We start from the raw sequence: 27,205 nt of genomic DNA on the forward strand, positions 1-27,205 counted from the left end.
TGCTCACTGTGGGGTTTGTATAGGAGGAGGAACTGTGTGCCCCTGAAGGAGGAAGGGGGGGTTTGGTGCCTGGCTTGGCTGCCAGCCGCCTCCTGTGGTGGGTTAACTCACCTCTGCTCTGCCTTCCTCCTTCATAGAGCAGCTGCAGCCCTGCACATCTGCCCAGGTTCATGGACAAGCCCTGTTACAGGCAGGCGAACCTCATGTGCTCCATAGTGGTACTGGAGTCCCTTGGTGTTTGCTCCGCAAATTCTTCCACCAGGGTGTGATCCATGAGGAGCTGACCTGATTTCTCTCATGATAGGCTGTTCCGGGTCTCTCTGGATGCAAGGCAGCATACACGTCTGATATGAATAGTATGCTGTTAAACAAAGACTAAGGGATGTGTAAGAGCTCTGCTTTATTCTGAGCCTATGCTGTCTCACCATCCTCAGCCGGGTCTAGGTGTTGAATGGCTCCTTCTCCTGCCCCAGCTTCTATTGTGTTGGGTTTTTTCTAGCTTCTTATATCCATTTGATAGATCCGTTTGTGCCAAAGGAGAGGGACAGACCAAGGTGAAGTAGAACTTTATCACAGTCACTCACTGAGCTACCACAGCTCTGTTGGATAAGCAGCTTCCTGACAGTGAGAGTAATCAGTGGAGATGTCATCTCCTGGGAGAAGCAGCAGAGGGACAGTGCCTGGGCTTGAGGAGGGTGTCAGATAGTCCTGTAAAAACTGTGAAGAAGCTGTGGCAAACATTTCCTGTCCCTTAAATGCTGCCAGGTTGATAAAAGCCATGTGCAGGCTTTGGGGAGCGGTGTCCCACACAGCATTGCTGCTGGGCACTGGTGAGGCCGCATCTCGAATCCTGTGTTCAGCTCTGGGCCCCTCACTACAAGAGAGACATTGAGGGGCTGGAGCAGGGCTAGAGAAGGGCAGCGGAGCTGGTGCAGAGCCTGGAGCCCAAGTGTGATAGGGAATGGCTGGGGGACCTGGGGGGTTCAGTCTGAAGAAGAGAAGGCTCAGGGGGGACCTGATGGCTCCCTACAAGTGCCTGACAGGAGGATGGAGCCAGGAGGGGCTGGGCTCTGCTCCCAAGGAACAAGGGATGGGATAAGAGGAAATGGCCTCAAGCTGCCCCAGGGCAGGTTTAGATGGAGCTGAGGAACAATTCCTGCCCCAGAGGGTGCTCAGGCATTGGAACAGGCTGCCCAGGGCAGGGCTGCAGGCACCGGCCCTGCAAGTGTTCACACAGCGTGGAGACGAGGCCTCAGTGCCATGGGTTAGGGGTGGCCCTGGCAGTGCTGGGGTGAGGGTTGGACTGGATGAGCTGAAAGGGCTTTTCCAACCCAGCTGATTTTATGATTTGATGATTCTTGCAGCACTAAGTGGGGTGATGAAATGAAACCCCCTAAATGCAAATAGCAGAAAAATGGGCTTTGTAGAGGAGGAAGAAGAGGGGAGACGTTTGGCTTTGGCAAAATGCAGAGGCGTTAGGCAGTATCTTGGCTTCAGGAACTCGGGTTTAGTGGTTTATAATAGAGGTTTCTGATGTGCTGCAGCTCCTGTGATTTATCTCTGTTATTCCTTTCTGCTCCTGCCTATGCAGCCATGACACCCTGCACCAGGGCAGGCTGCTTTCCTTTGGGGTGTTTTGAGGATTGCAGTGAGGTTGTTCTTGATAATGACCTGATCCAGGAGATGCACCTGTGCAGCCTGATGTCACCAGCCCGTATCAGTATCCATGCTCAGAGCAGAGGTCTGGAGGTGAGGCACGGTGCTGGTCGAGTTTCCTGCTCTTCTGGGTCATAGGTGTTGGTTAAGAAAAATGATCTGTGCAGTGTTTAGGGGCAAGGAATGAGGCAGGCTACTGAGAATTAGCCTCAGATCTGGCTCCTGACATCCCTTAATCCTCCACTTCTAACTTTGCTCTCAAGTGAGTGGGCTCTGGTGGTGAATTTGTAAGGAATGTTAGGGCTCGGATGTTCCAGCATCACTGTCACAGAACGAGGTAGTTGCTTTGTGTTCTGTCTTTAGCTCTTTTAGGATAAGATGAGAAGCAGAGTCTGGCACTGTTGCATCCCCCCCCCCCCCCCCCCCCAAGTGAATTAGTTAAAGAATTAATGACTATTCTGCAGCTCATTATGACACTGGACAGCCATCATCTCCTATGAATGATTGCAGTGGTGCTCCATGTTTCGCTATGCCCAGAAGGGATTCTTTCCCATTTGTGGTAACAGTGGATGTGCTGTTTTACCTGATGCTGACCCATTTTGGGGGGCTCTTAATGTCACATAAAGATGGATGCCAGGAGTAAATGGCACATGTGTCATACCTTCCATTGAGGGTTGTGAAGAGCTGGGGAGCAAGTTGTTAGAGACTGTGGCTGCTGTGGGATGCCTTAAAGTACTCGAGCTCCATTAACCTTGGGCTGCTTGGGTGCTTAAGTACCTAGTGGAGCTAGTGCCTCAATTACAGGCTTACAGCTGAGGATTAAGAACATTTGCATTGAAATGTGAAACTTTCAGGAAAAGCTCTTGATGTAAAACCTGCTGCTGCCTAAAAAGGACGCCTAAAAGTTGAAATTCAGAGCTGCCAGCTTGCCTTGAAAGAAAATGCAAATATCCTCCTTGTTATTCAGGGGGAGAGCTGCTGGTTTGTGCCTGGGGAAGTTCAGTGGGTTTTGTTCTGAGAAGCTCATGCAGCTTACCTGGTGATGGCTCCCATATGGCCTAAGCTGTGGGTTAAAATCCTGGTGTTTAGGTGAAAAACAAGTAGAGAGAACGTGTTCATCCTCTCTGTATCCATCCCACCTGCAGCATGCAGGCTGGACATCTCATTTCTGGCTTGACCCGGTGTGCTTACACTTGCATGGGCCAAGGACCATGCCCTGTGGGTCACAGGGCTCCTTCCTTGCTTGCCAGCAGCCTCTACCTCCTAAAAGGAGGAACCAGAGTCTGGTTCAGGTGTTTGACAGCTCACTTGCCCTGGGTTTAGATGGTGGGACTAGGCAGAGCCTGTTTTCAGTGTGGAGTGGGCTTGGTGTGCTTCCCTTGCCTAAAGCTTCCCCTTGTTTCTAAGCTCTCATTCCAGTTGTCCCTTTGCCTGTTTGAAATGGTTTCTAATTGTGCTTTGTTTAGGGGAAAGGCAGTGATGTGGTCAGTATTTTTGTTCTGTTTCTGCTCTTCTAAACAAGTGTGTCCATCAGGATCTGAATCAATTATTAGGCTGATTATTCTATTATCTCCATATCCCAATGTTTCCTTTTGCTTTTCCTGCGCTAAGGTCAGGAATTCTTACATCATCTTTTATGTCTCTTTTCCCTTTGCCTGCAGTGCCGAGATTTCCTCCATCCTGCTCCACTTTTTGAAGTGAAAGCTTTTGTGTTTCTCCTGCAAATGGCTTGTTAAAATCATAACCCAATAGTGAATTAAGCCATGCCAAATGAAGAAAATGGACTGGTTTTATAGGTAAAATTGGTTGGTGTTCTGGTCTGGATAAAGACTTTATTCCTGTATTTAGCACCAAGGTTTAGACACTGTAAGAATATTTGTTAGCCCTCTGAATCCCATCAGTCCGTCTGGAACAAGAGGTATCCAGGGTGGCTCTCCCTAAGGCAGGTTTGCAAAATACAATGAGCCACTGCAGCTTCTCAGTTCCCCTGTGTGTGGCAGATGCCTCCATCCACCCATTCAGAAGGATCTGTGAAAATGCCCTCAATACACAGAGATTTCTCCCTTCTGATATTTGTAGGTCACTAATTGGAAACTGAACGTGGATCTAACTTAATCTGTGTGCATCCAGTGCGCTAGAATAATGTAACTGTCCACATCTCTGTTTCTGTTCACTTTTTAGTGTTTCTAAATCAGAAGCTTCTGATTCTTCTATATAAATTATTGATGCTCTGATGGATACTTTAGTTCTGTAAATATCTTGTGATTGTTGGTTTCCGGGACACTTCTTCAGGAGCAGAGGTGTCCAGCCTCAGTGTCCTTACTAAATCCAGTCTTTCATTAGGTTCTCTTCCACTTTACATTACATCCTCCAGCACTTAGTTTTAAAACAGGGTTTCTGTAGCTCTGTCTCAAGTCTCCAAGTGGGCTTCCCCATGCCCTGTTGCATCCTGCAGGCTGGAGGCAACCTTTGCACCAAGATCCTGGCATTTTGGCTTTGGGAGTTAGGATGTGAGAGCATGAAAATGCAGCTGTGAAGACAGTGAATTGATTCAATATTCTTGGGGGGGGGGGGGTGTGCCTATTTTTAGTGTGAGTTCAGAATAACCAGCATCCAGCCATCTCACTGCTGTGAGCAGATGCAATGTGCAGTGGCCACTTTTCCTGTCATGTTAACAGCAAATCTTACCAGGTGTTTGTTAAAAGAGCCCTGCTATTTGGAGGGCTCTGAAACTGCAGATCCACCACATGCTGCTTGGGAAATGCAGATTTGTACCCGAAGCTCCTTTCCTTTCGGTTTGTGTTCAGATCTGTACAAAAACATAGACTGGAGAATGCTATGAAGCAACAGTCCCTGAGCCTGATCCAAATGAGTTTCTCAGAGACCATATTAAGCCAGAAAATGTGTGTGCCCTGATCAGTAATGAGCAGTTGCAAAACATCTAGAAATACAACACAGGGCTCACTAACACTGGTATGTATGTGGAAAGCATGTGCTGCTGGAGGAGGATGGAGCATGGGAGCTCAAGTGTTGAAATAACCCCCAAACAACTGGCTTGCTTTTGTAATTTAAATTGGAATTAATAAATTGAGCATTATTTTCTCCAGGCCTTTGGTATTTGTTACACTGAGCTCATAACACAGGCTGGTATCTTTTGTATACACAGAATATATTGAGTGATGAAATATTAGGCTTCTGCTCTCTGGGATGGTGATGTTGAGAGCACAAGCTGAAGCATCGTAATCTAAACCAGAAGTGGTTTATGTGCTGTCACCAATCTAGAAATGAGGTTCATGGCCCAGATCCAAATTTCCCAGGACTGCACTTGCACTAAGGAGCCAGCAGGTATTGTCCCTGATCCTGCCCACTCTTTATTTGCCTTTCAGGCGTCCTAGGGGATGCTGCAATCCAGCCATCCCCTCTGCTCCAAAGGACACATCCCAGGTGGGTGTGAGGAGCTTTGCTTCCACCTTTGGGGTGCAATGTCATAGAATCCCAGCGTGGTTTGGGTTGAAGGGACCTTAAAGCTCATTGAGTTCCAACCCCTGCCATGGGCAGGGACCCCTTCCACTGGAGCAGCTTGCTCCAAGCCCCTGGGTCCAACCTGGCCTTGAGCACTGCCAGGGATGGGGCAGCCACAGCTTCTCTGGGCACCCTGTGCCAGCGCCTCAGCACCCTCACAGGGAACAGCTTCTGCCTAAGAGCTCATCTCAGTCTCCCCTCGGGCAGGTTCAAGCCATTCCCCTTGGCCTGTCCCTACAGGCCTTTGTCATGAAATCTCTCCCGCTTTCCTGTAGCCCTTTAGGTACTGGCAGACTGTTAAAGGCCTCTCCTGAGCCAGTTAGTAATATTGGGTATCGTTAACCAAAGACTTTGCTGGGGATAGTTCCTTAGGTCACTCATGCTTTGCATCAGCAGGGTAAACAGGGAAGCAGGCAGGACCTTACTGCTGGTTGAAGCAGCACCTGCTCTACTGTCTGCAGATGAAGGTCTGCACACAGCATCTTCTTGGCTTGCCCTCTTCCTGTTAGCATCCTAATCAAAGTGGTGTTTTGAGCCTGTGACATGTTGGCTTTTAGAAAAGCTGCCCCTAGTTCTGTTGGCTTTGCCCCTCTGTTATTGTCATGTCAAACCCCAGTTATTGTGCAAGGTTCTTGGAAGCTGCAGCAAGTTCAATATGCATCCCTATGCGCTGGGCGCGCAGCAAGGGTTTAGAGATGCAGCTAAGAAATGTGAAGCATCATGTCCAGTGTAGTGGACTTCATTTTGGCAAGGCTGCCTGAGGTGTCTTTTCAAGTGTGTGTTTCTTAAAAGTGAAATGAGAAGCAGGAGGAGTTGGGCTAGTGTGATTAGCACTGCACTGAGAAGCCTGGAAAATCATAGCATCGTCGAATGGTTATGGTTGAAAGGACCTTAAGATCATTCAGTTCCAACCCCCACGGAAAGTATCAGCTAAAGGGCATTATTACCATTGATGGGTCTTGTGGTATTAGTTTTGAGATGCACAAAAAGCCTAACTAAAGCTGTTCTTCCATTCAGTCCATTGCTATTCCAGGTTGGACAGGCCTTGGGCATCATGGTTTAGAGGAAAGTGTTCCTGTCCTTGGCTGGAGAGTTGGAATGGGATGATCTTAAGGTCCTTTCCAATCCAAACCATTCTGTGATTCTGTTTTGCAGGGTGTTGGGTGTTCTGCACCATTGTGCAATTCCCGCTTGAGTCATGGGCTTGTGCTGACCTCTTCCATCCCCTGTGGACCGCATCCTGCATCTCTTGAGATGATTTCACAAGTCAGCAATTAAAAAAGCAGATCCTCAATCTTAATTAAATAGCTCTGCTTTCTTCTTTGTTTTTCCAAGCAACCCCAAAATAACTTGTTGCTGTTTACTAGAAAACCCACAAACCAGTTGGAAACAGCTTGGAGCACCTTGTAACTGTCCAACACGAAGTTTCAGCCACACTGTTGATGGTTCAGAATCAGCCTTTGTGTGCAGGAGGGATCATCTTGTTCAGGCAACGGTACCGCTCATGCTTGATCTTACCTTGGCTGTGTTTGGGGTTTGTGGCTGTGGTATTGGTATGGAATGGAGTTGTTCTGAGCTTCCCCAGCATCACGCACTGACCTATTGCACCCTTCCGTTTCTCCACTGCTATTTAGAGCTAACTCATTAGACTGTAATAAAGCTGGTGGCTTTGTCATTGGGGTGTTTGTAGTACTTAGAGGGGTTTTTAAGCCGTAGAAGCAGCTTGTCTGGGTTTTTATATATATCTATATAATTTAAATCCAAATCTGCCCCATCCCTCCACTGTAGAAGCTTAGAAATAATGAAGTCTTAACCCTTGCCACTTACTTGGAATTGCAGAAATTTCAAGTAATGATAACCTTTAAACCCAACTTTGTAAGTAGCTTTCAAGACTAAAATATGCTGCTGAAGCTGTTACCTTGTCTGCTGAGCTCTACCCCTGGGCAAGTTTGTACAATAGGTTATGAACCCCTTAATAATAACAATTTATAATGGGAATCCTGATTCTTAATTATGCCTGTCTGCAGGGTGTCATTATAATGCACTAATTCCATACATATGGTAGATACCGTGCCACTTGTTTCTCTGGATTTATTTCATTAGAGACACTTACCTGAGTAACTATTGCTCAGTGTTTCTGGTTTTGATGTGTGTGCAGGTGTTACAGCTTATCTTCCTTGGGATCAGGCTTCTGGATTTGTGGGTTTTAAGCTGCCAATTTGGGAAGGGGGCACAGAGGAAGCAGAAGGCATTGACACACACACACACACACACAGAGGGTTTTACCTTGTGATGTGCAGAACTCAGGTTGATGGGCAATGGTTTGTGGTAGCAGAAACTGTACCACGAGGGAAGGTAAGCCCAGGAAGCACCAGGCAGGGGAGGTTTTGGGGAGAAGCCCTGTTACACTGCCACCTAATGCTCTTTGTGATGGCACAAGCTGACAGAGGTGGGGATGCTGCTGTTGCCTTCAACACTTGAGGCCAGGTTGGACACAGGGGCTTGGAGCAAGCTGCTCTAGTGGAAGCTGTTCCTGCCCATGGCAGGGGTTGGAGGTGGATGAGCTTTAAGGTCCCTTCCAATGCAAACCAGTCTGGGATTCTATAACCCTAAATCATTCCTAGATGGTAACACAGCTCCCTGTTCAGGCTGCCCAGGTAGGGGCCTGTGAGGAACCTCTGAACAGCAGTAGAATAAAGTGATTTGTCACATCTCATTCTGTTCATACCAGATTTAACAAGTCTGAAGTTGTTACAGGGATTTAAGAGGAAAACTCTTCAGTAGAGTTTTCCTTCAGTGCCCCTCAGTTAACTCCAAAAGCTGTTTTTCCAGAATAAGAGCATCAGAGGGGCTCTCCTTGGATATCAAGGCATATCTGGATTTTAAGGTCGTATTTGGCTTCTCAGAAATAAGCTTCCCTCACACACACACACACACACACATTCCTTTACAGGAAGTGTTGGAAGGAGGGAGTGCTGCATGGAGAGGTGTCAGACTTCCAGCCTCCTCGTGAGCACACACAAACCTTCCAGGTTAGCCTCCTTCATATGGAAGCAAAGAAGCATGTCCTTGAAACAGGGCTGCTGTGTAGGACTGAGAGCCCGGATCGTGGTTGGGATGCAGGGTTACACCTGCAGAGCTGCAAGACAGCAATGCAGATCATTGGATGCTCTGACCACCTATTGCTATCAGAGGGAATGGAGAGACAGGGGGAAACCCTGCTTATAAACCAGCTGGAGTAGGGTAGTTGTAGCTCTCACCAATATCTGATCATCCAAATGCTGGCATGAGCATAGAATCGCATCATAGAGTGGTTTGGGCTGGAAAGGACCTAAAGCTCCTCTAGTTCCAGCCCCTGCCGTGGGCAGGGACCCCTTCCACTGGAGCAGTTTGCTCCAAGCCCCTGTGTCCAACCTGGCCTTGAGCACTGCCAAGGATGGGGCAGCCACAGCTTCTCTGGGCACCCTGTGCCAGCGCCTCAGCACCCTCACAGGGAAGAGCTTCTGCCTAAGAGCTCATCTCAGTCTCCCCTCTGGCAGGTTAAAGCCATTCCCCTTGGCTTTTGCCTACAGGCCCTTGTCCAAAGTCGTTCTCCAGATTTCTTGTAGGCTCCCTTTAGGTGCATGTGTGTGTTTTTTCTTCTCTCAGGACAACCTTGCTGTGTCCTTGGGAATCACTGGTGCTGCATACAGAGACAGAACAAAACTTCTGCATTTGGACTGATGGTCAGTGTAAGGACTTCTCAGCTGTAGGTGAGGTTTTACTAAGCCCCTTCCAGAAAGCTGCAGTAGCATAAAGATGCTCCCAAACGGGGGGGAGTGTCACACTGATGGAATGCTGCTCAGTTTTGTGCTTTCTGAATGAAGCTTCCTTTCTCTGCATGCAAATAGGTTGCCGCAGGCAGCTCATGATGCAGGAAGCTGTCTTTTATATTGGTGATAAAAGCCCCCGGATCTTGTTTAATCTTCTTCTGTCTCTCTCAATGGGCTCACTGGCTCCAAATTTCAGTGCTGGCTCTGGGGAGAAAAAACTGGATTAATATGGGCACCATGGCTTCATGTCCATCAGGGCAGGGGGTGGAAATGGAACGCGTCAGCCCTGGCTGCTGCAGAGTGGTGCCTCTGCAGAACTGTGGCTGGCGTTTGAGGAGAAGGGGCTCTGGTGGCTTTGATGCCCTGTACCTGGCACCAGTGTTGTCAGAGCAGATGTGGGACCCATCCATCCCTGTGTCCTGCTGATCCTGGGGGTGGTGTCAGATGAAAGATTTTTGCATCCTGCTCATGTAGAAAGCCATTAGATCGTAGAATGATAGGGATGTTTTACAAGGGCCTGTCAGGACAGGACAAGGGGGAATGGCTTTAAGCTGAAAGAGGGGAGATTTAGATGTGATAATAGTCCTTCTCCAGTTTCCTGGAGCCCCTTTAGGCACTGGAGCTGCTCTCAGGTCTCCCCTTCAGGAGCCTTCTCTTCTCCAGGCTGACCCAGCCCAGCTCTCTCAGCCTGGCTCCAGAGCAGAGCTGCTCCAGCCCTCGCAGCATCCCCATGGCCTCCTCTGCCCTCGCTCCAGCAGCTCCAGGTCCCTCTTGTGCTGCTGCCCCAGAGCTGGATCAGGGCTGCAGGGGGGGTCTCCCCAGAGCACAGCAGAGGGGCAGGATCCCCTCAGAGCTCAGGCTCTGGGAGTGCAGCCCAGCACATGGGGGCAGTCTGGGCTGTGAGCGCACACTTCTGAGTCATGCTTCTGCTGTGAGCCGTGTGAGCTTGGAGTTACTCTGCAGGACTGTGGTGTCAGTGACCGACCTCTTGCCAGCAGAACAAACCTCAGCATCCACTGTGTCTTCCAAGCTGGCTTGGCTTTTACTGGCCTTCTGCAAACAAGTACCTTCTGCTCTATTAGTCAGAACTCGGTTTGTTTTAAGATAAAGTTCTGTTTTGGAGTAAATTCCCAGTTGCTATGTGTTGGTGGCTGCCTGCCTGCGTGGAAGAACTTACCACTTCCCAGCCCCAGGGGATGCTCAGCCGCACCCAGCTCCTGGTTTTGGGGTGTTTTTAGTTTTCATCAGGACATAGGCAAATGTGAAAATAAATCCATCTGCATCACTCCTGGTAACTGCTTTGCAGCTCCTTTCCATCACATCCCTTGGTTTGGGGTTTAATGAAGGACACTCCTTCCTTGCAGCCTTTCCTTCTTTCAAAGTATTTCAGCTCTGCAGTACTTTGTTCCCTTTCCTGGTGGGGTTTCAGGGTTCATTGGCCAAGATACCGTTATAGTATGGAGCCAGCTACCTCTCTACATTAAGAATAACAGATATGATTGTATTAAATTGAGGAGGTTTAGGTTTATTTCTGTGGGTAAAATAAACCACCCTATAACCTGTTCAGAGATGGATGCTTGGTGCTTCAGTGGAAAAAAACAGGTTAAGCCAAAACAAATCGGAACTGAGTGTTCAGGCTCCAGCTAAGTCTGAAGTGCAGTGCTATATTTAAACATGGTATTTTTGTATTTTAATAATTAACCACTGGGAAAGAACAGGCTAAGAAACTGGCGTAGGCTATTTTCAAGGTATCTTCTCTTCTAGACCCCTCTTAGTGCTTTAGAGTGCAGCTGAGGACCAGTTGTGGAGGGCAGGGATGCTTTAAAGCGTTCGTTCCCTCCTTAGGATTGTGTCCTTCCCCTGTATTCTTGTTTTTGCAACCTCTTAACTGTTAAATCTAGATGATGAGCACTAAACCAGTGTTCGAGTTGGTGTGTAACTTGAATGTGCTTGGGTTTTGTGGAGAACCTTGAGCATAAAGCGGGATTTCCCATTGCATTCATTGTAGCACAGCTCTGCCTGTGCGTAGCCGTGACTGCCTCCAGATCAAACCCATGTTTAGCAAAGGATGGGTTGTGAAAGGTAATCCTTTGCCATGTAATTATTTCATTACCATCCAGCTTTATATAGCACTAGGCAATTCCCTGCTTTTGAGGAAAAGTTCGTGGGTGTTTCAGTGCTGAAGAAGCACCTGCAGGTCTTCATTGCTGCGTTCTGAGTGCAGAGCTGTCAGTGCTGGGGTCTGAACCTGAAAAGCATCAAGTCCCTCTCGTACTAAGGGAGGGCAGTGTGATGGAAACAAGTGAACTTGGCCTGCTGCTCAGAGTTAATTTGCAGTTGGATTCCAGCTATGGAAGAAGGATACAGGGAAGGAAGCAAATTTTTCATGGTGTCAAATCATGGCAACCTGCCCTGGGCACGGAACTCCTCTGGTGCACTGGGAACAGAAACCTGGACTCACGTTGTCCTCTGATCTGCAGCTTTGGAGCATCTGTTACCTCCATGCATGGGGAGAAGTTGTTGTTTGGAAACTCTTATCTACATTTAGAGAAAGGGAAAAAAGAGGGAGGGTCCTTTTATCCTGCACTGTCCTCTCCAGGTTACAGTACTGCAGCAGGCATTGCTGCTTCCCACACAGCGGAGGAGCTGGCCTTTCTAATCCAGTTAAAACTTTCTCTTGTACTTTATCCTGCATCACGTAAGAGCAAAGCTGCAGGTGGGTAAGGATGAATCACAGAATCATAGAATGGGTTAGATTGGAAAGGACTTTAAGATCATCCAGCTCCAACCCCCCTGCCACGGGCAGGGACCCCTTCCACTGGAGCAGCTTGCTCCAAGCCCCTGTGTCCAACCTGGCCTTGAGCACTGCCAGGGATGGGGCAGACACAGCTTCTCTGGGCACCCTGTGCCTAAGTTCTAACCTGAACTTCCCCTGTTTAAGTTTGAACAGCTCTGAAGAAGGCCTCCAAGCATGGAATATGGTGGGGGAGGGCAAAATGCTGCCTCTACTACTGCAAAAATGCTGGAAAGTAAATGGGATTCTTTTATAAAGAGCATCTGATGGGAGGAAGCTCACCTGGCTCTTGTCAAATAGCATTAAGAGTTGTATCTCTGAGCAAAGAGGGGCTGCAGATGCAGGGTTTGAATCAGCTTGGCAACATGCTCTTGTACTCTCTGCCCTCCCCAGCAGCACCGGCAGCAGCCCCCGTATGTCCTCAGAGCCGTGGCCCTGCACAGCTTAAGAGATCTGTCCACAAGCACTTTGCCTCTGTTGCTGAGAGACACTGGAGGGAGCTGGGGCTGCTTGAACAAACACGCTTTTCTGCTGCCTCCTCTCTGCCCTCCCTAGCTCATTTTTCCTCTTGGTGGCTGGTTGTTGGAAGAGCTGGGCTGGAACCGAGGGATTCTTACTCCGAACATGATGGTGCCTCCTCCTTGCAGGCTTCCAGATCCCCTGAAGTAAGCAGCACTCAGATAAAGGTCCCGGACAGGCTCAAGAGCAGCTTCGGCTTAGAAATATGTCTTGTAATGAAGCTAATGGACATAAATCTTCAAATCTTAATGCCCTTAAACTTCTGGAGCTTGAACTGAATTGACCTCAAGACCCGAACTCTGTAGCCAGCCCTCAGGATTGTGGCAGTGTCCCAGAAATCCTGCCACAGCTTGGGATCAGGGCCTGCCTGTGGAAGTGAATAAAACAGTACCAAAGCCCTTGGTCTTATTAGGAAATGAGGCTTGTTTTGCACTGCAAAATTCCAAGGCCTTGCTGGGGAGCATTTGCTGGTTTGGAGGAACAAAAGCAGGTAAAGCAAATGGTTCTTGCTGGAATGGTGCCTGGGCTCCTACCAGTAACCTCTGCTGAGAAATATGAGGCAGTTCATGCTTTTCAGTTATTTCACATGTCCACAGGCTTGAGCAGGAGCTGCTGCATCGCTTGTGCATCCTTCAGGTTCCATCACAACTAATGAGAAATGGGAAAGTTCTTTAAACCGGAGCCCATGGAGGAGAGTGGGGCTGGGGGAGGGAAGGTGGCTCCCACAAGCACCTCTAACACAGGGAAGCAGTTAAAAGGCAGAATTGGGGTAGAATCAGCTCAGCATCACAAGGCAGACTTTGAATTCCTCTGAACTGATTCTACGTCAGCTGATCCTCTGTTTCTGCTGCTGATAGTGCAGAGTTGCTGATTTACACAGAGCCTTAGGTTAGATGACAAAAAATTCCCACTTTCTCTTGCAACTCTCAAAGCTGTATTTCTGGGGCTTCCTTTTTCAGCCAAAATGAGTCTTAAACAGCACGATTGGATGATGTGATGCCTCGTGTGTCATTTTGAGCTGAAGCAGCGGCTTGGGCTGCGAGCAGCTGCAGAGTGAACCACCCCGTGTGTGATTTCTGTCATTTAAGGGCTGGCTCTGTCCACTTGAAATCAGGATATTTTTACCTTTCACTTGGCCTCATCCTTTTTTAGTCTTTTTAGTCTTAAACCACAAAAATCCCATGTCCTGGACAGCTGACTTGCAGGTTTGGATTGAAGTTCTGAGTGACTTCCGTAAGTGAAAGCTTTCACGTTCCAGGCTTATTCTATCAGTTCTCCTTTGGCATTTTTACCCTCGTATGGAACAAGGGGTCTGACTGCTCCTCCTGCCACCCTGTTAAGTGACTCCGGTAACCCTTGTGTCAGCGTTTGATGGTGTTTGGCCTTTGTCTGAGACCCGCATGGCTCCTGCGCAGCCTGATGGAAGCTCAGCATTGCTCCAGCACTGGGGTATCTGCCAGCTCTCATGCTCAAGTTGTTCTTGTGTCCAGGGGCAGAAGAGCAATGGATGCTTTTTCCTTAGTACTGCAGGGCAGCATGTCGGTGGTAGGCTCTGTGTATCCAGTGACTTAAAACTCATTCTTTAACTGAGATTTCTTTTCCGAATGTACTTCCAGACATGTTGGAATGCTGAATTCTGGTTCTTTTTTTCCAGGCTGCTCTTCAAAGCTCCCAGTACTGTAGCATTAACTGTATTTCAAGCCAGTAGAAGTGCTTTTCCTCATGGTTTTCTAGGGGCAGAGGATCCGCATCCTTTAATGACTCTTCTATAGATTGCATGAATGCCTTCTCCCTGGTGAGATTTTACACTACCAGTGCCCTGCCTGTGTGCTCCCCACGAACAGGAAGACTTTGTTGGAGATCTGACTTGGCAGGAGCCTTTTAACACTGTCTGGTTTTTCTGTTGTTATTGTTTCACCAAAATAAACCCCTGTCTGCTGGAGCTCGGCTTCAAGCTGCCATTGATTTTGAATGGAAGTCAAAGTCCTGGCCCCTTGCAGTGTTTCCAGGAGCTCTGCTTGCTCGCCGGGCAGTTTTGGGAGCTTGTGCAGCTGCACCAAGCAAAGCATCCCACTGGGATGCAGACAGTGCAGAGGCGGCTGCGGGATGAGGTCAGGAAAACTTGGATGTCTTCCCAAAACCTATCCTTAAAAGACCAGGAGGAAAAAATTTGCTGAAGTTGATTTCCCCCCACTCTTCGTTGCCAGTCAGTGCTTTGCATTCAGCAGCAGTGCACTCAAGTGCCTCACAGGGAGGTTTTCTTGGGAGATTCCTCTCAGGATTCTCTCACTGGGGCTCTTTAATTTTCTGCTTGGTTATAGGTTGAAAGCGGGGGTAAGCAGCCAGACCTGAGCCTCTGCAGTGTCTCATTGCTCTTTGGAAAACAGTGGGCTTTAGTGCTTTGGATCATTTTAATTCTGAAGTGGCTGAGGTGCAATTTATCAGGGTTTTCATCTGAACAGAATTAACCCGGTGCCTGTCACTGTCGATTTTCCCTCTGCAGCACTGCATTAGAAAGCCTCAGGTTACAAATTCTGCTCAACAATTGGCTTGGAAACGTTTCTCTTCCCATGTAAGAGAGGATCCTGAAGGCTGTAGGAAAATTGCAGCTTGTTTTTTATTTTTTTGGGGTGGCCCAGTTTTGTGTCAGCTCTTCCATACACTTGGAAAAGCACCCTCTCAGGCAGGAGTTTTTACCCTTTCTCCTTATTGCATGTGGTTTGCCTTGAGCTCTTCACTGTGAATCGCTGAAATGAAGGGATGGAATTGTCTTTAGCTCCCTCTCCTGGGTAATTGGGGCATTTGCCCCCATGCTGCTGCTGCTTGATGTGCTTGCAGACTCGTTCTGAGCATCTCTGCTCTCAGTGGGAGCAGTGAGGAGCGCAGCGCCTGTGCACAGGGTTGGGACATGTGGTTTAAAACCCCCCAGACCCCAACTAACCAGAAATACCCAATAGAACCAGGGGGAGGTGACGCCAAGTTCCCTTTGTGCTGTGACAGAGTTGGGGAGCTGCTTCTCTTGGGCTCTGCTGCTGGTGGAGGGGGCTGCATGTTTGTGCAGGGCGAGCAGAGGAGCCCGGAGTTCCTTTCCTCCTCCCTAATTTTGTGCTCCAGAGGTATGGCTTTGCCAGAGCCATTTATTTTCGGGCACTGGTAGGTTTTGGAAGGGAAGGCTCTGTGGAGTCCCAGCCTCTAAGGATCCCTCCCAACCGGGCCTTTTCCAGGCAAGGTGTTGAGGGTACCTTTTCTGGGTCAGCGGTATCTCGCCGTCCTTTCCTGGGTTTCTTTGGCAGTCACATGGCAGGAGAAATCCCAGGGCTGCCTTTCGCTTTTATTGAGGCTTTATGAATAATGCAGCATGTGCTTCTTTCCCTTTTCAGATTGAGAAAATCATGAGTTCCATCGGCGAAGGCATTGACTTTTCACAGGAGCAGCAGAGGATCTCAGGTAGTGTACCCAGCTCGTGTGTGTCTGAACAAAACTGAGATGTGGCCTCCTGTGAGCATATCTTTTAACCTGCTTTGGCTCCCAGAAGGGAGGGGAAGGCTCTGGCACAGACGGAGCAGACCTTGGCTTCCCAGTCTGGTGCTCACTGCTGCTACCAGCAGTCTTAATTTGCTACTCCCCTTGGTGAATTCATTTAAGTCGAGGTCAACCCCTTGGCTTTTTAACATAAAGCAGCTGCCCTTCCCTCACAGTAGGTTTTTGGGGTGAAGAGCATTGCAGCTGGTGCCCCCATCCTGCTGGGAAAGGGGAGACCAACTACGCAGTGGTGATGTATGCTCACCCAGTAACAGCAGTGTGTGTGTACAGGGTCTTGCTGCTTCTTGAAACTCCCTGTTCATCAATTTTTGGACTTGGTGTTTCTGTTTAGGATATGGGAAATGTTGAGGTGAATAGCTTTAAACAAAGGCTTATTGCTGAGAATTGCAGAGTTATTAGTGGTGGCTTCTGATACTTGAAGTGACTCCTTAGAGTCCTTCCCTTTAGGTGGAGGTGAGAGTTGCTGGCTGGTGTGCATGGTCTGGGATGCTTCTTGTGCTCTTCTGCAAGTTCATGCAGTAAAATCAGCTCTGGAGTGGCTGTGTCATTGTCCCTGCTCCCCCAGCCCAATAACCACTGTGTTCTGGTACTTGAAACTTGCCAACTAGTCTTTGCTCAATGCGTAGGAGGAAGATCAGGTTTTCTGAACACACAAATGAAATCTAATTTGCAGCTGAAAGATGGTGTGAGGGCTCTGGCCAGTGTCCTAGGGGTAGAAAGTCCTGATCCTGGCTCCTCCAATTACTGCTCTAACCATAGCCTCTGGGAAAGCTGAACTGAAGTTCTCTCCCGCCTTTCAGAATGCATTTGTCTCAAGTTTCTGTTCTTCTCTGGTGGACAGCAACAAGATTTGCTTGAAGTAGTCAATGTGAAGCAGAGCTGCTACGTACTTGACTTCTGGCTGGTCTCACAGTCCCCACAACAGTCTTGCTTTTGTTTCAAATCCACAATGCAGTAGGGAGATGCTCTTGGGCTTTTTTCATTATGTAAGTGGGGGTCTGTCCCTTTGGAAATGGGCAGAACCTCTCTAGACCCCACCATGTTCTAGTGTTTTGTTCTGTAAGGTCACAAAATACTTTCAGCCCTGGGAGGATAGGTTGGGAATTTCGTACTTAGGCTTGTACATCACAGAATCCCAGACTGGTTTGGGTTGGAAGGGACCTTAAAGCTCATCTGGTTCCAACCCCTGCCACAGGCAGGGACACCTTCCCCTAGAGCAGCTTGCTCCAAGCCCCTGTGTCCAGCCTGGCCTTGAACACTACCAGGGATGGGGCATGAAGAGCTGCTTCTACCACCCAGCCTCTAAACCAGACCTGGAGTAGCTGGAGTGTTGTGGCAATTTCCTAGCAAAACTGCTGCTTTTTCTGCAGCCCATGTTTTAATGTTTCTTCTCTACTTTTCACCTATTAATCTCTAGGTGCCCTGTCATTGCTTCAGATCAGAGAAAACTCGTTACAATTTCTCTTTTCTATGTATTTCACATACTTCTGTGAGCTTGAAGAATGTAGTTTTATTAATTTTATTATAAAGCTTTATAAATAGTGTGTGAGATTATTCAGTGGTGCAGTTTGTCTTTGCTTTTCCTCATTTCCATAAAACAAGGTGAAGGAGGAATGGTAGTGTCATTTAGTGCATTGATTTTCCTTGAACAGAGTGATGTCCTCCTCCAGCCACACTTGCAACTATTATAACTCTTATCTCTGCAGTGCAGCATCAGAGCGATGGGGGACTATCCTGGGTTAAAATACTCTCATTTCCATAAATATTGGAAGTAAAGGCAGCTAGAGCATGGGGAATAGTGGACCTTGTGCTGAGTTTGTGTTCAGGATCCAGACTGGAGCAGCAGAGAGAACCAAGTCTTGGTTTAAAATGTTCCTCCATTGCTCCTGCAGCGACCTCATCACATGCCTTGGCTCTGCACATCAAACGGGATCATTTTGCCAGGTTTTTCTTATACATTTTGTGCCTTCTTTTGAGGAAAGCAGATGAGGTGCTAACAGAAGAAGAATGCTTTGGTGCAAATGTCCCTGGACATATCTCTGTATGGTTTGCAGAGTGGGGAAGTCACCTTGCCCCTTCCCCAGGTGACTGTCTCAATGCTTTTACATTTCCAAGCTGCTCAGGAGGTGAGACACAGCTACAGAGCTTGATGAAGTGGATGCTGATGAACTCTGCTGCCTGGGGACTGAAGGTGCCTCAATGTCATGTTCTGCTCAAGGGGTTTAGAAAATCTCCACCTTGAAAACGCTGTCCTAGGAAATGTTTTCTGATGGTGAGCCCAGTTCAGCTGGGGCAGCACTGCCCTCTGGGGTACTTCGTGGCTGATCTAGTGCCACCATCCCAATAGCTGGGAGCAGCCCTGTCTGTTCAGGGACACCACCTTCTCCCAGTGCCTCTTGGAGGTCTTGTGGAGGAAACATAGAATCAGCCAGGTTGGAAAAGACCTTTAAGCTCATTAAGTCCAACCATTACCCCAGGACTGCTAAATCCACCACTTACCCATGGCACTAAGGGCCTCCCTATTTCTGTTAGGACAGTGGCTGTGCTGAGAGTGGTACTGGGGTGATGCCAGTTGCAGGACAGCACGGGTGTTGTGGTGGCTGTGCCCTTTGGCTGTGGCTAATGTGCCACATGCCTCAACTTAGGCCGTGCCAGGCTTTTCCGAGCACGCCTGAAGGCACTGCTCTCTGCTAAACCAGGCTGCTTGCAGGACATGTGCTTCCCCTGTGCTTTAAGCACGAATTCCCTTCTCTGCCTTTTAAATCAGGAGCAAAACCAAAAGCAGAACTTAAGAGCTTGCTGGAGAATTGCCACCACGAGGGATTCTGTCCTTTTAAATCCTTCACCTCCAGCCTGCTGCATCGGAACGGCTCTGGGTGGGCAGAGTCTTCTCTTGATGAGATGCTAATATGGATCTGCACACACAGCTCACGCTTGCCATAGCAGAGCTTATCTCATATCCATTTATCACCTGGGCTTTTGCTTTGGTGACAAGGAATCCCCAATGGGAGTTTAACCTGTGCCTGCCCTAGATACTGTGTACTGAGGAGGGCTTATATTTTCTGGGGTCAGAAGGGGGTTTTTGGCCTAATGCATTGTCAACTGTTCAGCATCCTGCTTTATGACAAGCCCTCCCCAAGCCAGTCTGTAGCTGTAGCAGCATGTGTGATGGATCGATAGCATCAGTGGAGAGGTCTAACATGGAGGAGAGAGGAGGAGCCAGCACTTCAGCCTTGTGCAGGGGCATTCCAGCAAAATGGACACCCACCTCTGGAATCAGGCAGCCCCAGGAGCTGCCTTGTCCTTAAGCCGGGGGTTTTCCTGCAGGTTGCCTGGTGTTACACTGGGTTTGGGGTCTGTCACTTGCAGATGAGCTGCTGTTACATATTCCCTGTTAATCCTTTCTTTCCCTGTGAGCACAGTGAGCCAGAGAGTGGGCAGAGGCAAAGGCAGAGGCAGAGGGTGGCCTGGGGTGCCTGCACCTGGACATTGGTGTTTTCTGCTCCTCCTGGCTTTGTTGGGGCTGGTTTAACACTTCAGGTCACATACCACAGATGTGCAGGGAGCTGCAGGGAACTTTCCAAATGCTCTCTCATCCTCAAAAATGGCTGGGCTTGGAAGATACTGGGGCTCCTAAGTAATCTGGTGTCTGGAATCATGAATTTGCCTGGGAAGGTAAAATGCTCTGCTTACTGTGGGGAGTCTGTTCATACAGGCAGGTATTACATACAACTGACTTGTGTGTAGGGAGAGCAGGAGCCCTTGGAGTCATGCTGGAACAAACCCAGGCCCTGAAGCACTTGGTTTCAGGTCCCAGCCATGCCCCAGACTTTCCATACAAATGGGCAAATAACTGGTTTCTGTACCATAAAGCTTTCCTCCCTAAAACCGTAACAAAGCTTCCTGTCTTGCCATGGTGTTATGGCCAGTGCCTCTGGAGGGGTAAGAGAGTTAGGGGCATTCTGGCATCTTTACACATTTTGGAGCTAGAAGCTGTTTCTTGGCCAATAGGTTCAACCCTCTCATCCTGATAGAGCTTGTAAGGAAATCTTCCAAGTGTGTATTCCAAGTGTGTATTCCAAGTGTGGGGTGGTGTAGGCAGGAGGAAAGTACAAGTCACTGATCTGTGCTGGTGCTTTTCCGAGGTTGGGGAATCAAGGGACGCTGTCTCGTAAAGGATACCAGATTCCACCTAACCTTTGCTTTAAAGGATTATTTTGCTTGGGAAGAGATGCTTGAGTCCAGTCTGTGTCTCCCTGCATGTGAGTTTTGTAGTCACTCATTTATTTAGTTCCATCAGCACACTTCTGATCATCTCTTCCTTCCAGTGAGTCAGAGGAGTAGGGGAGTACAGGTCTCGCAGCAGAAACTCAACCCCACTGCACTGCAGTGCTCCATCTCACTGCTGGCTCTTAACAAGAAGCCTGTGTGCTGCTCGCTGGGTTATGGTGACTTGCCAAGCAGCATTTTCCTCCTTCAAAATAGAGGAGATGGAATCATAGGATTATTTAGGTTGGAAAAGACCTTTAAGATCACTGAGTTTAACTATTAACCCAGCACTGTCAAGTCCATCACTAAATCGTGTCCCCAGGTGCCACATCTCATGTCTTCTAAACCCCGCCAGGGCCAGTGCCTGCAGCCCTGCCCTGGGCAGCCTGTTCCAATGCCTGAGCACCCTCTGGGGCAGGAATTGTTCCTCAGCTCCATCTAAACCTGCCCTGGGGCAGCTTGAGGCCGGTTCCTCTTGTCCCATCCCTGGTTCCTTGGGAGCAGAGCCCAGCCCCTCCTGGCTCCATCCTCCTGTCAGGCACTTGTAGGGAGCCATCAGGTCCCCCCTGAGACTTCTCTTCTCCATCTGAACCCCCCAGGTCCCTCAGCCGTTCCCCATCACACTTGGGCTCCAGGCCCTGCACCAGCTCCATTCCCTTCTCTGGCCCCGCTCCAGCCCCTCAATGTCTCTCTTGCAGTGAGGGGCCCACAGCTGAACACAGGATCCGAGGTGCAGCCTCACCAGTGCCCAGTGCAGGGGCACAATCCCTGCCCTGGCCCTGCTGCCGCACTGGTACTGGTACAGGCCAGGATGCTGGGGGCTTCCTGGCTGCCTGGGCACAAGCTGCTGATGTTCAGTTCCATCAATCAGCACCCCTGGGTCCTTTCCTATGAGCATTTTCCAGCCACAATTCCCCAGGCCTGGAGCGTTGCAAGTGGTTGTTGTGGCCCAAGTGCAGGACATGACATTGAGCCTTGGTGAAGCTCATCCCACTGGCCTTGTCCCATCCTGTCCAGATCCCTCTGCAGTCTCCAGCAGATCAACACTCCTACCCAGCTGGTTGTCCTGTGCACTCTGGATGATCTGCTCCATAACCTTCCCCAGCACCAGGTCAGGCTGGCAGATCTGTAGTTGCCCGGATCCTCCTTCCAGCCCTTCCTGTAGATGGGGTCACTTTTGTGAACCTCCAGCCAACCAGGACCTCCCAGTGAGCCAGGGCTGGTGAGAACTGGTGGGAAATGGCTCAGTGAGCACTTTACCACTTCCCTCAGCACCCTTGGGTGGATCCCATCTGGCCCCATGGACCTGTGTGTGTCTCAGTGGTGCCACTGACCACTACCTCTTGGATTGTGGAGGCTTCATTCTGCTCCCTGTCGCTGTCTTCCATTTCAGGGGCTGGGTACCCAGAGAAGAACTGGCCTCACTATTAAAGACTGGGACAAAAGGCAGCATTAAGTACCTCAGCCTTTTCCTCATCCTTTGTCACTGTTTCCCCCCACATCCAACAAAGGATGGAGATTCTCTTTTGCCCTCTTTTTGTTGCTGATGTATTTATAGAAACACTTTTTATTGTCTTTTACAGCAGGAGTGAGATTAAGTCCTAGGTGAGTGGTCTCTGCTCAATAAATCAGTTTGATGCAGGCAGGAGGGACAGGGAGTGCATTTGGGGCTCAGTGAGTTACCTGTGACTTCAGACATGAGGAATGGGTCCTATAGGGATGCTGGGGAGGGACTCTTCATCAGGGACTGTAGTGACAGGACAAGGGGTGATGGGTTAAAACTTAAACAGGGGAAGTTTAGATTGGATCTAAGGAGGAAATTCTTTACTGTGAGAGTGCTGAGGCACTGGAATGGGTTGCCCAGGGAGGTTGTGAGTGCTCCATCCCTGGCAGTGTTCAAGGCCAGGTTGGATGAAGCCTTGAGTGAGATGGTTTAGTGTGAGGTGTCCCTGCCCATGGCAGGGGGGTTGGAACTGGATGATGTTGAGGTCCTTTCCAACCCTAACTGTTCTATGATTCTATGAATGTGCTTAGTGTTTTACTGGACAAAAGAGGGGGGAAATCTGTTAGCAACATGCGTTTGGCTAATTGGGCTTAGTTCAGTAAAGCTGGATGCTGGCTGTTTCCTTGCAGCTGATGGCCTTAGTGCCTACATTCGCCTCACCCATCCATCTTGCCTGATGCACTGCCTGAGATTATAGCCCTCCTCAATGGGCCGTATGGCCTCCTCAGTGGATTTAAGGACTTCCAACTGATGATCATTCCCAGTCGTGGCAGTATCTGCCTGGCTGGGTTCTCCTGCATACTTGCTTTGTGATGGTTTCATCAGCGCTTACTTCGACTTTCAGCTTTACCTTCTGGGTGAAGCTTAGTTGAGTGTCTTCAGGCCACACCAGGTCATGTTAAACTGTTCTCACATAAACAGGGTGATGCTTTTTGTCTGGCATGGTCCCCATCCTCATTTCATCCTCCAAACAGACTCACGCTTTACGGTAAAGGTCATTATTGGAGCTGTAACTTCCAAAAGGGCCCTTCTGAGCCCTCGTAGCCCTCTCCCTTTCCTGTTTTCTTTGAAGCACGCTGTGTAACATGAAAAATGTCGTGCAGGAGGAACTGAATTGCTGGCTTGCTTGCTTTGCAACTTTGAAATACTCACTGTTTCTAACTACACTCTATTGACTGCTTCCCCCTCTGCATCTGCAAACCCTTTGAAGGTAGGACTTGTGAAACGTGGAGCACAAGGAGGATGGAGCTGAGCGTCAGGAGTTTGTTTCAGTCAGAAGTTGTGATCAGGCTCTTGCTGGGGGGGTGCGGGGCACAGTGACTGGGATTCATTTGTTCTTGTGCCATCCTTGTAACATGCAAATAGTAAGCGTGTTTTAGTCTTTATTGTCACTTAGGATGCTTTGGGTGTCTCTTCTCCTTTTCTTTTTGAAGTAAACCCCTCCACTCCCCTTCCTCCAAACACTCAGCCCCTGCTTCATTTTGTCTTGATTTGAAGTGGTTTTAAAACCCTGCACTTGGTGTCACTGTAGGTTTCCCCTGTAAAAGCAGAAATACATTTATGAGTGTGCTGAAAGACTGAGAAGAGTAAATAATCTTTTCAAAACCTGAATTCAGGAGCTTAGAGCTGTGGTTTCATTCCCCTGCCAATCCCCCGGCTGCTTCCAGAAATGCTGTAGTAGGCAGCAAGCAGTTTCCTCACCTCTCTCTTGATGAATTCATTCTGAGCCAGCCACAAATCACTTGGAACTGTCAAAGCAGAGCGGTAACCTCGTCTGTGGAAAACCCAAGGCAAGTCCATCCTCGAGTAAATAGTGAGAAGCCAGTCACTGCCACCGGAGAGTTAGAAAACTGCTTCTCCCTCCCCTCTCCTGCAGCTTCTGCTCGCTGCTCGTACAGAGGATGGAAAAGCTGGGAGGGGTAAGAGGATGAAGAGAAGGGAGGGACAGGCGATGCGAAAGCCGGAGACAAGGCTGCAAGTGGAACGGCAAGCGTGGAGCTCGCTGCCTTCAGACAAAGCACTGCAGCGCTCTGCAAGGACACGCGCTGCTCCGGGAGGGGACACGGCTGCTGGGACCCACAGAAGGGCGGGATGGAGACCTCGGCCGAGCAGGAGCTTGTTGCATGAATTCCAGGCTTAGCTGCTGCCCTTCTAGAGGCTGTGTTAGGGGAGGGAGACAGAAACCTTTTGTGATCTCTGCGTTGCTCGTGCTGCAGTGTGCACTAGAAAGACTGGCCAGCTCTGTCGGACTCGCCTGGCAGAGGAGCTCTCCTGTGGACCAGAGGAGCTCTCCTATGGACCGAAGCAGCAGGATCCCTTATCCCAAGAATCTCCAGATGGCACCGTGAGCTCTGCCTTGTGCAGCCATTGCAGCAGGTGGGGGGGGGGAAGGATGCTTTGGAAGGTACCAGCCAGCTTCAGCTGACCTGAAGGTTCAAAGAAGCAAACTTTGGTTTTCCTGGGCATCTTTTTGTTTGCATATACCCTTGAAACAGATGTGCTAAGAAGCTGGAAAAATTCTGCCTGTCTTGCATAGCAAATTCCCTGATTAAAGGAGATCTCTGAACTTTTTTGGGGGTCATATTTAAGGTCTCAAGCTTTTCTAGAGGACAGTAACAATTCATTGGACTCCCTTCCCAGGGGTGAGGGAAGGGAGAGCTTGTCTGCGCAGTTTCCTTAGGGTGTTGGGAAGAATCCCATTTATCCTAAGGGGAGGTGCCAGGGCATGTCTCGGACTTGAGCTGCTGCAGGAAGACAGGAAAGTGTGCTTGCCTTTGGTTTCTTTCTGTTTTGCCATGGTTTGGAAGCAAGGAACTGAAATGCCTCTTTCTCCGGAGCTGCTCCCTCTTTGAGTGAGGGGCTCGGTTGCAGCAGCTGAGCTTGGCTGAAGAAAATGAAGGAAGGGCAGATACAAGCATGTACCAGATACCTGACAGGACTGAATGCATTAGGTGAAAACCAGACTGATTCCTCTGTCTCTTGCTGTCACCCAGTGCAGGGGTGTAGTTAGACTCATCAGTGCAGCTGGTACTGGAATGCCATGTGTCAGGATGTGTGGTAAAATGACAGTGCCAGGACTCTCAGCCTCATGCTTGGGCTCACTCTTGCCTCTGCTGCTCTTAACACAATAACAGCAAAAGTCCTTACCATGGTTTGCCTCTTTGAGGACTGCTGGGGGAGAAAAAGTATAAGCCCTTCTTTCCTTCTGCTGCAGTTTGTGTGCTCTCTTTGTCTTGCATGTCTCCTGTGGACAGCTGCTCTAGTCTGGCTTCTGCTGCTTTTCTCAGAGTCCATCGTGTCTGTTCTGTTGTCTCAGCTGCATGAAGATGTCTTTCCTCTCTAGCTGCTTTGTGCCTCCACTGCTCCTGGCCCGCTGACTGGGGCAGCGCATCCCAAGTTGCATGGATGAGAGGACCTGCGTGGCTCTGCTTCATTCCCTCGCATCGCCAACTGGCTGGGAATGCCTTGGGTGAAAGTTCGCTGCCTTCCTCCCGCCCCCTTCAGATGAGCCAAGGAGTGGATCTGCATCCCGTGGGGTTGGGCTTCATGTGTTTGCTTGGCAAGAAACTCGCCCTGAAAGCAGTGCATGAGGTGTCCTGGCCCCAGCAGTGCTTCTAAACACTCTGCCCAGGCAAGGTGGTTCTGGTTTGGAGTATTAACCGGGATACAGATTAAACCCGGAGCCCCACTGGAAGCTCATTGTCCATGCTCTGTGCACACAAGAGGAATTGTCTGCCAGCTGATTTGTTGTTCTCTGAGCATAATTTGTTGAGTTTCTTTATGGTAATGACTATGATGTGGCAATGCCATCTGTCTTCCTCAGAGTGCCGCTGCTACCGCCTTAATGGTTTCTCCCTTTTCAAGCGTCTGCCGATTCCTCTCTCGTCAGGTTCACGGATGCTGGACCAGAGTGTTGGGGAGTGGCTGGAGTCCATTGGCCTGCAGCAGTATGAGAGTAAGCTGCTTTTGAACGGCTTTGATGATGTCCGCTTCCTGGTAAGTTCCTGCTGGGACCCCACGGGCTCTACCAGATGTGTTGGTCAAACCTTGACCTGTTACAGACACCCCGTGTCAGCTGCAGAGCAGATCTGGGTTCTGCAGTGCAGCAGAATGGTCTTGGGGGGTGTGGAAGGTCAGACGAAAGAAGGGTTGTGTTGGGTCTGGGTCATTCATCTTCACATTTAATTCGGGTGATGTAGTTATTCCACTGTAATTTTGATATACAGGTTTATTTATTCTGCCTCTGAAATCTTTACCACTCAATTCACTCCAGAAATGGGAACTGAAATTCCTGTTTCTGAATGGGAATTTCAAACACTGAAGTAGCATCTTGAAGAAATCGCTGAGCAGTCTGTGTTGTGGACTGTGAAGGAGGTGGTGGACCTCTTGTTGGAGCTGTGCTTACTGTGGGCATGCAGGCAGGATGTCAGTGAGCTGTACCCAATTGCACTGACACTGTTGGCTCTGAATCCTGATGACAACAGCACAGTAATGCTTAATGTTGAGGGGTTTTATTTGATAACCAGTGTTATTAAATAACCAGTTAGAAAGCTGCGTGGATTAAAAATTTGGAGAATTCATGTGTAATGATGACCAGCAAAGGCAGAAAATATTGGTGGTCAGGAGAGTTCTTCCTGCATGGCTTAAAGAAATGGTGTTTGAGTGTGGACGTGAAGTTTTGCAAATAAAGGATTACTAGAAATGGATGTAAACCTTGGAAAAGTCGTTTGGGCTAATGTAATATCCTGCCTTGGCATTTGGTACAGTGGACAGTGTGTAGAGGTGATAGGAGGATGTGTGCTTGTTGTGCTCTGTCATGAGCTGGGTGACAGGATTTGGAACACACGGCAGCCATCTGACAGTGGTGAGGATGCATGTGTGGGGTAGCTGGAGAAGGAACAAGTATCAGCAGGGGTAAGTACTGTTGGTCAACAGTACTTGTGAATGGCTTGGGATCTCCAAGCATCCCTAGCAGTTGAGTACTGTGGCAGCATCCAGCCATTCCTTCTGGCCTGCATGGTAAGCACCTTATCCCTTTGTCCTACTTTAGCCTGGCAGGGCCAACGCTCCCCTAGAGAGCTGGATTTGACTGTGGTTTGTGCACCTTCAGTAAAGGAAATGCTGGTGACCGGTGATGGTCTTGCCATGCAACCTTCTGCCTCTACCTTATATTGTTCCTACAGCCATGTGCAGCACCATCCCTCTTCCCTGGGGAGGATCTGGGGCAAGCTGCCCCCATGGAAGCCTTGGTTGCCCTCACTGGCTTCTGGCACTGCCACAGCCAAGCCAGGGACAGCTCTGGCGGGCTCTGGTCCCTCAGTGTCCCACCCCTCAGATGAAGCCTTGACCACTGTGCTTTGGGCTTGTGCATTCAGCTCTGGGTGAGGAATCAGCATTCCTGTGTGCTGGGGTGGTCTGACTGCACTGTGGATGCTCTGGGTATGCTACAAGGAATTGAAATGAAATAATGCCCCACAGATCCCTTCTGCTGATGGATGTTTGACTTTTGTGGTGTCGGTGGGCTGCGCTCACTCCAGCAGGTAGCAGATAAAACCACCTTTACTGGGACTGACCCTGCCTGACGAG

General features: G+C 49.2%; 1 protein-coding gene across 8 annotated transcripts in view; it reads left to right on the forward strand.

The window, feature by feature from the left end:
* ANKS1A (ankyrin repeat and sterile alpha motif domain containing 1A) overlaps window positions 1–27,205 on the forward strand; it is a 119,888-nt gene that overhangs the window by 57,284 nt on the left and 35,399 nt on the right. For 7 of the 8 annotated variants that reach the window (XM_065698615.1, XM_065698616.1, XM_065698618.1 and 4 more), the window contains 2 exons: window positions 15,684–15,750; window positions 25,509–25,615. In XM_065698615.1, the coding sequence (XP_065554687.1) occupies window positions 15,684–15,750; window positions 25,509–25,615 (174 nt within the window). Of the gene's footprint in view, window positions 1–15,683; window positions 15,751–25,411; window positions 25,616–27,205 lie in introns of those variants that run through there. The other variant, XM_065698622.1, reaches the window with a different exon arrangement.

Source organism: Lathamus discolor, chromosome 19, assembly GCF_037157495.1.
Source record: "Lathamus discolor isolate bLatDis1 chromosome 19, bLatDis1.hap1, whole genome shotgun sequence".
In the NCBI taxonomy this organism is placed as follows: Eukaryota; Metazoa; Chordata; class Aves; order Psittaciformes; family Psittacidae; genus Lathamus; species Lathamus discolor.